This window comes from Pseudopodoces humilis, chromosome 2 (assembly GCF_049639895.1).
Source record: "Pseudopodoces humilis isolate 2021_Gansu_Grassland_sample_001 chromosome 2, ASM4963989v1, whole genome shotgun sequence".
NCBI lineage: Eukaryota > Metazoa > Chordata > Aves > Passeriformes > Paridae > Pseudopodoces > Pseudopodoces humilis.
In genome coordinates, this window is record NC_142201.1 from 30,739,226 (window position 1) to 30,755,081 (window position 15,856).

The 15,856-nt window shown below is 38.0% G+C and overlaps 1 protein-coding gene across 17 annotated transcripts in view; it reads left to right on the forward strand.

Annotated features, from left to right (window-relative positions):
- The window catches only part of INPP4A (inositol polyphosphate-4-phosphatase type I A), a 108,621-nt gene that overhangs the window by 66,527 nt on the left and 26,238 nt on the right, over positions 1–15,856 (forward strand). For 6 of the 17 annotated variants that reach the window (XM_088052071.1, XM_088052073.1, XM_014249463.2 and 3 more), the window contains 11 exons: positions 568–647; positions 1,031–1,184; positions 2,142–2,232; positions 2,904–3,051; positions 5,946–6,076; positions 6,458–6,562; positions 7,357–7,465; positions 9,133–9,150; positions 11,595–11,778; positions 13,273–13,491; positions 14,633–14,903. In XM_088052071.1, coding sequence (XP_087908197.1) covers positions 568–647; positions 1,031–1,184; positions 2,142–2,232; positions 2,904–3,051; positions 5,946–6,076; positions 6,458–6,562; positions 7,357–7,465; positions 9,133–9,150; positions 11,595–11,778; positions 13,273–13,491; positions 14,633–14,903 — 1,510 coding nt within the window. The remainder of the gene's footprint in view (positions 1–567; positions 648–1,030; positions 1,185–2,141; positions 2,233–2,903; positions 3,052–5,945; positions 6,077–6,457; positions 6,563–7,356; positions 7,466–9,132; positions 9,151–11,594; positions 11,779–13,272; positions 13,492–14,632; positions 14,904–15,856) is intronic. The other 11 variants (XM_088052078.1, XM_088052079.1, XM_014249527.2 and 8 more) reach the window with 6 other exon arrangements.

Consider the following 15,856-nt stretch of genomic DNA (forward strand, 5'->3'; position numbering starts at 1 on the left):
CTTTACTGAAAAAACTTAGTGTCAGCACTCCCATGTTGCTACTTGGATCTGTGAGCAGTACAGGCCATTTATTCTCAGTCTGTTGTCCAGAATACTGTTTCAGGCCTCATGTGTCTGCTCTTCTATGGTTTCTTCAGGGGCAGAAGAGCTGTCACTCTCTGTTCAGTGCTTCATGGAGAAGCTCTAGGGTAAAATGAATACCTCCAGAGGAAGTAAGTTCTTCAGAAGGAGACAAATTTGGGTCAAGGATGCAGCCTAAGCCCTGTTCAGTCTTTGCTTTCAGTGTTCCTGTATTGCTTGGCCTAAGCTCATGTATATTGAGGTGCCTCCATTTATATCCTAGGGAAACAAAAAATGCATATTTTCCTTCAATAGAAGAAAAACTTTTATAAATTATCAAATATATTAAATTTTAAGATATTTTAATTAGTTATATATGGCATATTTGGTTATGGTTTTGCTCTTGGACTTTTATGCATAATAATTGTATTTTGCACTTCAGTGCTGTGGTTAAAGCCTTTGCTCCCTGTAAAGGTAAATACAATTCTGCAACTCGTCTTCTTTCAGATGTATTTGTTGGGTTCTGGGACGTTCACTGTAAAGGATCTTCTTCAGGAGAAGTACCACAGGTTGCACATAACACTAAGGTTAGTAATATTTTCCTTCCTTTAAGTGTTAATTCTTCAAAACATGCTTAAGATATGATGAAAACCTCTTATTTAATGGCTAAGTTGAAAATGGACTTAATTAAACTCCCTTGTTTTGATATCAAGTATATTCTGATTAGCAAAGTGTGAATACATGCATTTCTTCTCATTTTTATATTACCCTCAAATGTATAAGCTGAGCACTGCCTAGGCTGCCTTCAATTCTGTACAGCATCCTTACGGAATAAGGGGAATGTATAACCCATTATAAAGTCACCCATTATAAAATTACTCCAAATGAAGTTGAAAAGCTTCCTGTTTAAAATGTTCTTTAAGTTTGAAGATTAATAGCCTTTTATAAGTGTCTCCTTGTTGATGAACAGGTCCTCCTCCAAAAAAATCTCAACGCAGAGTATTTGTTGCAGGTCGGCTGAAAGTGACCGTGTTGGTAACATCACAGTTATTGGATGGCAGATGGAGGAAAAATCTGACCAAAGGCCTCCAGTGACAAGGTCACCTGATACAATTAATGGAAGGGTGAGTATGAGCATTGTACCAAATTCAGAAGAATGCAGATTCATTGCCATCATTGAAATTAGCTAGGTTGACATCTGCTATCAACTTTCCTGTCCCTCTTGATACCTAGTAGTGCTTTACATTTTCAAAATAATGTAAGGAGCAGCCTAACAATGATAAAGACATTTTGAGTTTTGCAGAGCTCTTGGTGCTCATGTGTGAGATTAAAAGTCTTGGGAAAAAAAATTAATTTAAAATGATTAAGCTTTAGTATCAAGTACTCATGTTCTTCATTGGAAGAGGCTTCTGGTACTGTTCATTGGTGCACTTGTTGCATGGATAACTGGTTTCAGAGACATGTGATATTTCATTTCAGATCGTGGATTGAAAGGTACCATTAAGCAAAACTGTAGTGAGGATGCTAGGGAATTCCCAGAATTTAGTAAAACTGAAAAAGTTACTTGACTACTGGATTTTTTTTTCCTGATCCCCAAATAATTGTTTGAGAGTAGATGTTTGCAGCACTTTCTCAACCTAGACATATATTCAATCCTGTAAAGCTTGTGTTTTGAGTATCTTGGTGATCATTGCACTCTAATATGTGTATTAAATTCACAGTGTGCAATAGAATCCCTTTTTATCCTCCAGATCTGTTGATGCCTATTGATGCAGTACCTGTAAGGACTCTGGAGCTGTGCTAGCATAAGTTGAAAGGCTGAATAAAATTTTTTGTGGCATTTTTAACTGTGCAGTAGAAGTAAATAGGAATGTTTAGGATTTGTTATTCCAGCCTGCAATATTTTTTGTCCACAGTAAAAATATTTGAAATATTAATTTAAGGCATGTGTGGAATTAATTTAAGGAATGTGTTGAATATTTCTTTGAAGTCACTCTGATAGGTCATCACTGCATATTGCTTAGGCACTGAGGTTTCATTCTTTACTATTTCTGGTTTTTCTTGGTTTTGTTTTTGTTCAGACTGTGTTACCAGTTGATGAAAGTTTAACAGAATCCTTAGGAATCAGATCCAAATATGCTTCATTGCGGAAGGATGCATTACTGAAATCTGGTAAGCTGCCCTGGGCTGTAACAAGTTAGCTTTAGGTATCAATAAAAACTAATCTCTCCCTGTGTGCCTGTGGCCCCAGGGCATTTCAGCAGATGATTCATTTGAATAGGAGGAGACTGCTGACTGAACAGTCCTTTCAGGGTCATACCAGAATAAATAATCTTATTATATGCACTATATTGTAAAAACAGCAGAAGCAAACTTTTGCCGTTAAGTTGACTGTAATATAACATTTTTTGTGCAATTCCATAGTCCTAAGCAATTGTTGCAGGGTGAGGAGAAGGACAGAGGAAAGCAAGCTGCTTGAAAAAAAGAATCTTGCAGAAAGGTTAGTTTTACAGCAAATGATTGCATGAGAGGAAAATGCACAGTACATAGACAAAAGAAAAACCAAAAAAAAAATTTAAAAGGTGAATATGTATTTAATTTAATTTCCTTAGCAGTGTAGTAAGTAGTTTGGAGTGGAGGCTTTTCCTGCAAACACTTGAAGAATGGTCATTGCAGAATGACCATGTTTGCAAAAGGTAGACTGATGTCTGGTTAAACCAGATCTTGACAGCAGGGTGTTTCAGCATGTTAGTAAACTGAAGCCATTTACTTTAAGAAAGAAGAGACTTTGTACACTTTTAAGTCAAACTGTAGGCTTAAATAGTATCATTTTATTTCTATAGTGTTTGGTGGTGCCATTTGCCGAATGTATCGTTTCCCAACCACTGATGGAAACCACTTGAGAATCTTGGAGCAGATGGCAGAGAGCATCCTGTCACTGCACATCCCTAGACAATTTGTGAAGCTGCTTCTAGAAGAAGATGCAGCAAGGTAAGTTTTGGGATGGTTTGCATGTGCAGTAATACAGCAGTGATGTGGCTGTTCTTGAGTTACAAAGGCATAAATATATCTGTGTTAATGCACTAACTACTCAGTGACATAAGAAATGTCTTTGAGAGTCAGAAGAGTTGTTTTGAATGAAAAACAAAACAGAATAAAAGCAAGTAAAATGAAATGCTGTAGTACAGTAATGACATTGTCTCATTTTAGGAGGTGGGAGGGAGAAGGAAATCTGTTAAGCATTTTGTAGGTTTATTCTGAATTTGCTTCTTTTTGAAGCAATTAATTCTCTTCCAGGCAACATACTCATTTATGAGTGTTTCTTCCCTACATTTGTAGGCTGTGGTTTACAAATCTAATGGTTTATGTATGCTTAAGAAAGGCCAAGATTGGAATGTTAAAGAATTTTAGATGTGTTTTTGAGTAATGGGCTTTTATTTCAATTGTGTTTGAATTTAATCCTATAGACCTTAACTAAGTCTGACCTTAATTAAAACTAATTTGTGCTCTTATTATTGTATATTAGGACATTTCAGTTCCTTTGTGATACTGTGAAATAAAATCATGGGTTAATCCATTCATTTTAGGTATTTTAATATTTTGTGAAAATTATAAACTCTCACGGGAAGATGGCAGAGACGTTTTGTAATGCACGGGAAACCTATTTGAATTTCTGAACTTCACATTGATTCTTTTTTCTGATGTTATGTTTTTAGTGATGTGCTCTTAGATTCTAGAAATTGAACGCTGTATCTTGTTCAGCTGTCCTGACACAACCTTGATGGAGCAGGCTAGGGGTACGCCATTGGATATTTAGTCATGGATTATTTGTTTTTTATTTTGTATCTTTGTTTCTCTACAGCTTTCCTCACAGTAGGTTTAAAAGCACCTATTCATTATGAGTTATAACCATAATAATAATAAAGAGTTGGAAAGCTTATCCTTAAGGTGCCGTGTATAATGGATGTAGGTTAAGGACTTGAGGATAAGGAGAATTTAGGGTGAATGAACAAAAAGATATCTTTCTGTAAGACTGTAGACAGTGAAGTTTGAGGCCTTGACCATGAAATGTGACTGTTCAGAGGCTCTTGCTAAAGTCATACAGAGATCAGTGGATGCCTTTCGTAAGCAGGTACAGGTTAATAACAGCCCAGGTGATTGTTAATATGACCTTGTATATGTACACTGGGTGTTGTGGCTCAAAGGTAAATAGGTCTTTGTGTAATTACTGAGAAAGGCTCCCTTGTCTCTGTTCAGTTGAGGTGACCCTCAATAACATGCACAATCACACTTTTCATAGAGTCACTCAGATTTGACAAAGCTCTCTGTTCTCCATTCTCACAGTGCTGCAGCCCAGAGCAGTGACAGACAGCTACACAAGTACAGCTGTTTTTTGTCTTCACATCCTGGTGACTTTTAAAATGTCCTTGGATAATCATAACTGCTGTCTCTTAGATAAAACTCTTCTGGGCCAGAGCTCTTTGAAAGGAAACTTCTCACTGGGGGGTGTGATGTTTTGACTGCCTCATTATTTATGGCATACATATTCTTTGCTGCTTGGCTGTATGCGACAAACAAGTAAACTTGAAGTGTTAAGCTGTGAATTTACTTCAGGAAGACCAGGGCTCAGATGCATGGCTGGTCTTGAGCAGGGAGTTTGATGAGGTAATCATAATAGCATCTTATGCAGAATGCAAGTTTTAAGATGAAACTGGAAGTGTCTTTATCTAGGTCACTGATAAATATACTTTACTCTGTTGCCTGTCGGCAAATCAATCTGATGTTTTTCTTGGAAATGTAGTTATTTTGGATAATATCTTAAGTACTGTGGAGTGGGAGTTGCTCTGTGAAATGCTGTCTTAAATTATACACAGGCAATTGGTTAAAATTGTGGAATTAGGGATATTGAGAGAACTGCAAAAAGAACTGCTATATCCTTCTGACAGATGATTGTTCTACCTTTTATGGGGTAACATGCTGTTGAATTGTGCCTGGTGTTGACTTGTTTACTTTTTCCCCTTCTTCCTTTATTCCAAATAATACACTAATCCAAGAGGACAGAAATACAAACGTGACACACATCCCATACATACATGAAATACACTGAGTATTTTCTCAGCAGCACTGCTGGGGAACAGTATGTAACACAGGATTGCCACGTGTGACTGGAAACCTGGCAGTCAGGGTACAAGGGAAAAGTCAGGGGGTTCATATCAGGGGATGTCCAGTCCTCCTTTATTCTACTCTGAGTGCCCAAAATCCTGGATCTTAGATGAAGGTTTTGTGGGCTCATCTTCAGTCTCTCCAAATGCTTAATGCTTGCAGTCTCTCCAAGCCCTTAATGCTTACACTTATTAGGCTTTCCCTGGCCTTGCCAACTGTTATGTACATAACTTACCAGTGAATATACTCCTTGTACCTAACATCAGACAGGTGCTAATAACACCCAAACTCTGTCACAGTTCCTAATTAATTTAAGAACCACTACAGTTCAGTAAAGTGTCCCTTAAAGGTCCTCATTGTCCCAAGTCACCTGACATGATGACAGTTTCCATCATTTACCAATACTCATATAGTTTGAGAGCTTCTGCAGAAAGGTGGGAAGCTCTGCTTATGACCAACACCTGAGGCTCCTGGGGGGAATACAGTGTATTCTGCCTGTGAGGAAGAAATTTACCTCAACAGTGCTCAGCCTGTGCTTTGGGATGTGTGTTTGGAAGCTTTTCCAGTCTGATGAGTAGCTTAGACACGGTAAATTGAGAGCATGTCAGCTGAGGATGGTGCTGGTTGATACGATGTGAAACTCATTCTTGGTCAAGTGGACTATGGACATAAACACCTCTCTTTCCCTCCCCACCCCCCTCCATTTTCTCTTTTTTGCCCAGGGTTTGTGAACTAGAAGAACTGGGAGAACTGTCTCCTTGTTGGGAAAGCCTTCGTCGACAAATAGTTACACAGTACCAAACAATTATTTTAACTTACCAGGAAAATCTAACTGACCTGCACCAGTATAAAGGTGATTTTTATTTTTTGCTTTTTTGGTAAAAACGTGATTCTTCTCTACCAGGATTGTTAGTGCTTCTTGGAAATTGGCAACCCAGAACGTTTTATGTAGAATAAATATTTATGAAGAATAAACTATTATGTTTCTTGTCTTTCTTAATATTTGAGTTTGCTAATTACCTGGGAATATTTGTCTGTTCTATTTGCTCTCTTATCTTACTCTGAAAGTAGAGGACGCGTGTGAACTGTAACAGAAATATTTTGTTTTGTTTTTATCTTTTTAATTTTCTTTACTTTCAGCACATAACAAATGATGAATTAAACTTCTTGAATGTTTTAGGATAGGCACAAGGAGAAGGGTTTTATGCTTACTTTTGTGTCTTGCATTTCTTAGGTCCTTCATTTAAAGCCAGTAGCTTGAAAGCTGATAAAAAATTGGAATTCGTTCCTACGAATTTACATATACAGAGGATGAGAGTCCAGGATGATGGAGGATCAGGTATTAGTTTCTCTTTCTTCACTTATTTTGTTTCTTTCCTCTCCATTTTTTTTTTATTTCAGTCTTCAGCCACACAGCCAAGTTTCTACAAACTTCTGTAGTAGTGCTACTTGGCATTTTTGTAGCACCTTTTATTCTCAGATTCCAAATCTCTTTGCAGAAGAAGAGATGTAAGTATAATTACTGCTGCCCTACAGGTGGCAAAACTAGGTTCTGGAGTTAACTGAACTCTAGGTGGCACAAGTTAGCCTTTGTACCAAGGTTGGGTTAAGTTGCTGTGTCCCTTCCAAACATTTTGAATTGCAGTAGAATAAAAAAGGTTCTGACTGTTGTTTCTTGTTAAGCTTGTGTGCTTTTTCTCCAGAATCAACATGTATGGTTATGCAAAATCGTGTTTTTTCAAATCAAGCTTGTTCCATCATAAAATGACCTGGGTTTTTCATGCTTTTAACAGTAATTCCCTGTGACCATGGACACAGACTTGCCCCACATGTCCATGTGAGGGATTCCTGTAGTGGCAAGCTTTAAATACAGATCAGTGTTCAAGACTTCTTTTTCACTGTCAGTCTTCTAGATTAGGAAACAGAGGACCTGCATTCACATGTGGGTCTTTCACCTGAAAAAGTGTTTGATTGATTTCTAGGGCCTCTAGAACAACTCAGTTTTCCATGTCTTTCAAACCATGGCAAAGTTTTCCAGAAACTACTTTCAGAAAAGTTTTTGAACTTACACAATTGTTTGTCTCTGTTAAAGATGACAAGTTTTCATTTGTAAGTCCTTTTTGTCCATCCCAGATCAGAACTACGACATAGTCACCATAGGAGCACCAGCAGCTCATTGTCAAGGCTTTAAATCAGGTGGCTTGCGGAAAAAGCTGCATAAATTTGAAGAGGCAAAGAAACAGTAAGTAGAAATACTATTGTGTCAGCTGTTATTGTGCCTTTTTCTCCTGGTCCATGCTCAGTTATTTGGAAAATCATTCCATTCTGATTTTATTTCATTCAATAGTACTACTATACAATATTTTGTATATATATATATATGTATATATGTATATATATATATATATTTTCTGTGGGTTTTTTTTTTTTTTTTCCAAAGAGGGAGAGAGAAAACAGTTTTTTCCTTATATTACTGTATTTATTTGTTTGCTGACATGCTCTTTCTAAGAGCCTTTTTATTAAAACTTTATTTTTTCTGAATACTTGTTGAGTCATTTAATTTAGCTATTTTAGGTGTTGGGTTTGGGTTCTACCTAATTGTGGGTCGGAACATTTGTCTGCTGAACCTCCTCAACTGCACTGCATCATGCTTCAACCCATTATTTTCAGGAGACTTTCACCGCTCTCATAGCTTCAAGGTCCTGTTGCTAAGCTCCCTTTAGCAGGAACCTGCTGTGTCTGATTGGTAAATTCCTTGTTGACAAAGTGGGTTTAGTTCTGAAACAATTGCTGGAGGCCTTCCTGCATTGCCTGAAGGCTTATGCACAGACTGGACTTCTGGATTTGGCCTCTGCCCTGCAGGCAGGATACTTGACCCCCATGGTCCTGTCTGCAGGGACAGCTGAGTGACCTCTGTAGAAGTGTGGATATGTGAACTAGAGGAAGGTACAGAAGCTGAGAAGGTCACATTTGCTAACAGAACACCCACTCCAGCTCCTAGAGAAGGGAGAGTGCTGAAGGGTCTGCATTGCTTCTGCTACTGTATGGAGCATTTACAACACGAGAGCAGCAGGACAAGGAGTTGTTGTAGTCAGGAAAAATGAGACCTTGATAATGCCCTTCCAAAGAAAGGATTAGTAGGATTTGGAGCTGATAGGAGGAGGGAATGACGTGGGAATCAACTGCAGAATTAATTTTGGCAGTAGAGAAATGAATAGCAGCATCGTGTGCATGTCAGTCAGATATGTTCTGATAAAAAGATTGGTGCAGAAATACCTAGTGTAATTATTCAGGCTGACAGAGTGCACTAGGATAGGACTAGAGGAAACTGTAAGCTTGGGAACACTGGTATGCCAGGCTCACCTTTTGATACTACTGTTGCTTTTTGAAATAACCTCCTTCTGTCAGCATAGCCACTGAAGCGGTTCTTACTCCTGCAATAGCTAATTTCCCATGTGGATTTGTTCTTTTTCCCCTCACCCAATTATTAGGTTGATTAGAGAGTTTAATTTTTATCCAGTACTTTTCCTCTAAGTTTTTCAGAACTGTTCTTTCTGGGCCCATGAAAACTGCAGGTTCAACATTTGAAGAACAACTTTCATTTTAAGTACATCTATGTTATCAAAAAAGACAGTATAGTAGAACTGAGATCCATCTCCTCAGTGTCATTGTTACATTCTGTTCCTTCTTCTGTCATTGGCATAACTGTGCTTGGTGCCTTCACAGCATTTCCCCAGATCAACTCATGGTCATCTGGCAATCTGTGGTTTTTTGCTTACAAGTTCATGTACCCACCTTATTGATAAAATGACTCAAATAAGTTATTTCCCCAATCATACTTTGTTTTGTTTCTGCTTTTGGTATTTGCTAACAATCTGCTAATTTTATTTTGGTTTTTTGTTTTTGTAGCAGTTATGAGGAGTGTTGGTGAGTTTTCCGTTTCTGAGAGTTCTATAGAGGGTTTCTGTTCCCTGGGTTGTTTTATTTTCGTTTTTTTTTGGCAGAGATCTGGTGTGTTTTAAAGTGTGCAGGGCTTTTTAATGTCATGCATCATGGCATCCCTAATTGTGCTCTAAGTAATTGTAGCTGCTTTGTAGAACATGACGTGTGAGTGAATTTCATTTCATCTGCAATGTTTATTTGCAATGAACAGCTAGCTTCCTGGCCCTCTCTGATGATTAAGAAGTTAAGAAACTGAAAATCAGAACACAAGGATTTTATATATTTTCCTTTGTTATTTCCAATGAAAACTGTCTGGAATGAGAAACTTTTATGGCAGTGATGGAAGATAATTAAGATAATTTCTGTATTTTAAAACCTTAATATTGACAGATTTGGCATGGTGTATATTTTTGTAATCCATGTCTTTATTTAAACATTTTTACATAATTTTTTTCCTCATTTTGTGGTGTCCAGTGCTATCAAAAGCAGACATTACTGGATGGTTCAAAACTGCAGAAGTTCTGCTCTAAATTACTCTTATTAAGGTTGAATCCCTAATTCTCTGAGAGTTTAAGTCTGTGTTACAGTTTGCTAATACAATGAGAGCTGTTCATTTGAAAAAGCAATTGCAGGTTGGAAAGTAAGTATACGTGAACTCTACACCTTAATTTTTCCCCAATCATCCTAGCAAATGTTTATGATTAAAAATATAATAATTCTAAATCCACTCTCAATATGCTGCATGGCCTTTTCTGCCAACTATGTCTTCATGCATGTTAACCACACTGTTGTGGAAATAAATTGCTCAGAGGAATTGTCACTAAGATCACCAGTCACTAGAAAGCACAAATCAAGTACAGAGAAAACCCTAAAAGCTGAGATTAATTTGCTGTATGGCACAGCAGTACTGGGGAGTGGTTGTTCTCTGCCCCACTTGGGTGGGTGATCAGAGCACAAACAAGGAAACTTTTTCAAGGATCACTTCTGAGTTACACAAATTCCTCATCTTTCTTTTGTGATGGAGCTCAGGGAGACTCTGGCATTAGGCTTCTTCCTTGCCTTATCTGTTAAGGGACAAGAATTGGAATTGTGGCGCGATTTTGAAGTGTGCCCCACGCAACCCTGATGTCCTACCTCACAGATACGCTGCAGAAATTAACAGCATTGCTCTAAGGGGAGCAGAGGAGTTCACACTCCTTAGAGGTCATGATCTATGGTCACCATGCCTGACAAAGAAACTCCTCTCCATGTAACCTCAGTGTGGCTATCCCCGTTTAACAGTGCTGAGATCAGTGCAAACAGTAGGTTCTTCTGTGCTGTTACCATGCTGAAGCCATTCATGACCGAAAAAAAATTAATAAAATTAAGATAATACACAATTGGTGTCCCCTCATTCTTGATGCCGTGTCGTGAATGGGCATCGCACTTGGCACAGCTGGAGATGATGTAAAGGCCTGGTCTTTGGGCACCTTTCCTACTGGGAAGGAAGAACCCAGCATTTTGCTTAACAAAGGGAGTAGTGGTCAGTTGGTTCCAAATGGTTAACTAAGAGCACAACTTCGGCTTTGAGTAATTTTCTAAGTTAAAAGGCAGCTTTTGTGAATGACTCTTTCAGGTGGGATCAAATTACCCTTTGAAAGAGCTATTCTTTCTCCAGCAGTTGTGGAGCATCTGTCTTGGATTGGATAAGCAACTTCTGTAGACATCTAAACTTAAAAGGGCATAAACTGTTCTCCACTTTCAAATAAACAGTCTTAGTGTAGCTGTATTATCCCCATATAAAGATATGTTTGTCCCTAGTTTAGTATATTAATTGTGTGCTAACAGAAATTACACAAAGAACAGTGTCCTTGGATTAGCCTGAAGATGCATGTTGATTTTTTATGTATCATAAAATTGCTTTTGCTGCTATAATTTGATTCTGGTCTGCAACAGAGGAAATTCTATACTAGCAGAAGGACTTTTTTGTTAATACCACAATGTTTGCATTACAGAACATTTCTGCGTTAGAAGTAGCACAGGTTTTCTTTTCATTATTTTAGTAGATATGTGTTTGTAAACAAGGCCTCAGTGAAGTATCTGTGTTGTAAGGAGAGGGAGAATGGAGCAAGATGTCTCCGCAAACAGTAGTTCTGCATCTGATGGCAAAATCTGTCACCCACATTTTCCTCAGCAAAGCTGCCCCTCTGGCGTATACTCTGCCCACAGCCCCTTGATATTAGGGACTAGTAAATCTGCCTCTGAATGCTTTTATTAAAGGCAGAGAAGTCTTTAGGATCATGTTCCTGCTGTGCAATTGCCCACTGGACTTTCACCGTTATCATTAGTTTAGGTTAATTTTTGTTGTCTGCCATTAATTCCCCAGCATGCCACTGTAATGTATATACCTCTAGACCAATTCCTCCCTAAAATCAATTTTTCTTTTTCAGCACTTCAACAAGTTCCCAGTCTATAATATACATCCCACAGGACATTGTTAGAGCAAAGGAAATTATTGCACAAATCAACACCCTGAAAACGCAAGTCAGTTACTATGCAGAAAGGCTCTCAAGAGCTGCCAAGGATAGATCAGCTAATGGCCTTGAAAGAACACTCGCCATCCTAGCAGATAAGGTAGGAGAATAATTCATTTCCCCACTGAAGCACAGTGTATTGTTTGTTCTGTCTGTACCTTTAGTAGGTTTTCTTGAAACATCAGTTTTGCCTTTTTCAGTAGGGTTGTAACATGCATAGACCAAAAAAAATTATATCAGCCTTTAAAAGTTTCTGGTTTTATTTACCTTGTCTCCTACTTGTGACACTCTTGCTTCACCTCCTCTTGAAAGTGCAGTGGAGAGCAATGTCCTCTGATTCCCTCTATTCATTCATCACATTGCAGTAATGTGCATTCTTCACTTTCTTTTATATCCTTTTCTCCATAACCACCTGGGATTTTTTAATGTTCTGAGTCATCCATCAAGTAGCAGCAACTGTGTGAAAGTTAATGACACAATTCTGTATTTTTCCACTGGTGAAATAAGGAATAATGGTGACACAGCCTTTGCTTGAATTATAGCAATGTAAATCAGTTATTTCTTGATGTGTGCTAACAAAAAACAGACTGGACCCACAGATGAACACAATCTTACAGGGAGAAAAAACCCAAGTACAGTTTTACTGACCTCTTCTGTCCTTGAAGCAGATCTGAAGGTTCTAAACAGCAGTAGTGCTAATCAGCTTGCCAGAAATTGTCTCAGTGGAAGGGATATGCATGCAACTTATAATGGGACCTCATGTAAATGTATTATTTATTATAATACTCATTCTAAATAAGTACAGTGTATAATTGATCTATGGGATTTCCTGCAACTGGATTATGTGAATATATAACATATTCATGTCTTGTTTCTACTTTTTTTAGTAGACACACAGGCCGCCTAGTTTTCATATTCATATTCATAGGCTTACAGAAATAAGTGTAATACAAGAAATAAGTTTAATACAACACAGTTAAATAAGACAGGGAACAAATTGCATTGATTAGTGCGTTATACCTTCAATCCTCCTCTTCAGTCTTGTTATAATTTCGGATAGGGTGATGGGGGTGAAGCCTGATCCTTCTGGTGTGGAAACTGTTGTGTGGGGTATAAAAATCATGTAATCATAGAATACAGTGAGTTGGAAGGGACTAAACAGGATCATTCTGGTCCTGCACTCCCAGACTCACACCATGTGCCCAAGAGCATTGTCCAAACACTTGAACTCTGTCAGGCTTGGTGCTATGACCCCTTCCTTGGGGAGCCTGTTCCAGTGCTCAAACACTGCACGTGTCTGCACCTTATTCTAAGCTGAGGTGCAGATAAGGATGATTCGTACATTGCTTAGTGACATTTTCAACAATTAAAAATCTAATATAGTAGTACAGACTTTGGAAATGTATAATTTGTGTTTAGGGATCTTACACTATTTTTTAAGGTCATTCTGTAAAGGTATTCTAAAGGCACCTTCAAGCAATAGTTTCTTCTATAGAATACTTACTTTTTTTTTCTTTCTTGAAAAAAAATGCAGTATAAATTGTGTATGGAATAATGAAAAATTTTCAAAATGTGGGGGTTTATTGCTTTTCAGACCCGGCAACTTGTCACAGTCTGTGACTGCAAGCTGTTGGCCAATTCAATACATGGACTGAATGCTGCAAGGCCAGACTATATAGCTTCAAAAGCATCTCCAACCTCTGGAGAAGGGGAACAAGTGATGCTAAGGAATGATCAAGATACACTTGTGGCCAGATGGACAGGAAGAAATAGCCGATCTTCTCTGCAGGTGGACTGGCATGAAGAAGAATGGGTATGTTTGCATAATGGGGTGCTGAATCCTTTGCTCTTTTTAATTTCTTTTTTAATAAGCTCTGTAGCTGCTCACCAGATATACATAGGATGAGTATGTAGGAGGTATTGGTCAGCTAGCAAAGATGTTGTCTCTGTCCTGCAGGCAGTTACTCCTTGGCATGGCAATACAAGCAGGCTTTAATAAGTATTTCTGGGTCTCCTAAAAAGTGGGACTTGTTGCAGCAGATGCATAAGATTTTTTAGGTGAGGTCCAAGGGAAAGTAAATAGCTTTGAAAGTGAAAAACTGACCATACTACAATGGACTTTTGCATTCTCCCAAATAAAGTGTATTTTGTGGGTTCTAGCTATGCAATTTAGCCTTCCTCTTACAAAAATTCTCCTGTGACTATTTAAAACTTCCAGTCAACCACTATTTCAATTATGAATAGCATTTTAAAACAGTTTGCAAAAAGTACTTAAATAGTTTTTGCCTGCCAATCAAAATGAGAATTGGACTTTGTAAATTCTGTCATTGTATTAAATAAACAGAAGTTAAATAAATCTCATAAATAGTCAAGATGAATTAAAGCAATTATTTATATTGTGAAATACCGATTTTTAAAAGCAATTAAATTAATTTTGGAAATGGATCCTTATCCTTGCTAGTTGTAACTATTTTAGCATACTTTGACTTACTGTCAAAGTCACAGTAATAACATACAAATAAAATTAATTCAGTATTTAGACATTACTATAATACAGTAATTTTATCTCCTGTTCACTGAGTTACAGAGAAAAAAGAGATGTGTGATTGTATACAATTACTATGTCAAACATGAATTGCAAGAGTAAACAATAGTGCCAGCTAGAGATTGGAATAATAGTGCAGAAAGAGGATCTTAAAATTGTTTGGCAAGCTTACACAGAAAATAACTTTGCAATTTACCACATAAGTCATGTCACTACATATTATTGACATCCTGGTGTACTTTACTTATATATCCATCATTTTTGTGTGCACACATGCAACCACAATAGCCCAGAGGAAACTTTGCAGAGGAATTGTGACTAGAATCACAGGAAGAAATATATCGCCAAGGGAATTGTTACCCATTGTCTCTTTTGGTTTTAAACTGAGAAAGAAATGTTTTCTTTTAAGGAGAAAGTTTGGTTGAATGTTGACAAAAGTCTGGAGTGCATCATACAGAGAGTGGACAAACTTCTCCAGAAGGAACGCCTGCAAAGTGATAGCTGTGAAGACGTTTTCCAGTGTGACGTCAGCAGTAGTAGTAAGAAAGGTAATCGGGACAGTCGTGCCTACTGGATAAATCCAGAAGATTTAAATGAGATCTCATCATCCTCACCATCTTCATCATCCTCACCACCATCTTCATCCACACCATCCTGTGCATGCCATTCTCTCAAGACAAGTGCGTATGCCAGACACTGCTTCTCACTGCTGCTCTCTTCCTGTGTGCTGGCATCATTCCTGAGCCTCCCTTACAGCCCTCCATGTGTTTTTAGCTCAGTGCTAGTGTTAAGCAGTGATGTCAAGCAGAAAGAGCTGTTGATGTACTGGGAACTGCTGAGCCCATTACTTATTTTGGAATCCTGGTCCCACTGAAATAATTGCCAAATCCATTGGTGGCACTTGGTTTTTGCTCTGTGGGTTTTAAGCTGGTAAAAGAGTTGTATGGGTTATCACCACAGCCACCACCTCTGGTAGCTTTCCTGTTGGCTTCAGATCCTTTGCAGCAACCAAATCTTATTAGAGGTAAATAAAACATGAGAGAAGTGCAGGCACTACTGAAAAACTGATAGTCCCAGCTAGACTGCTAAAGCATGATAGAGGACCAAGCAGACCCATTAGATTGAGCTGAATGTAGGTGAACCTAACAGAGTTCAAAGCAAATTTTAACCCAAATGGTGGTGCTGAGGCACTCAGTTATTTAGACTTCTTGTAGCTGGAATGTAGGAATTGGCAGTGAAAGCTCTTAGTTGAATAATCCATTCAAAATTTAAGCTCAAGTGGGTGCTGTATTGTAGCCAGTGTAAAATTGTGAGCATGTGAATGGAATATATCCTTATCAGTTTAGACTGACAGTTTAGAAGGTATGCATTAAATTTCAGAATTATTTTATTTAATTGACTTGTTCTCACATTCTTTACGTGTGGTCACTCTGATTTGGCCACTTAATAGTGCAGGTGGGCGAAGTGAAACTCTAAAAAGTCTGATCTGTGTTCTCATTTCCTTTGTCCTGTTCTGTCTGATCATTTGATGGCCCTTTGTCCCTTATGTGTGTCTGTGACTTCATGTCCATCACATTGTTAGTGCTGCAGTGGAAGGCAGTGCCTTAAGGAAAAAAAAGACAAAAAGGAAGTG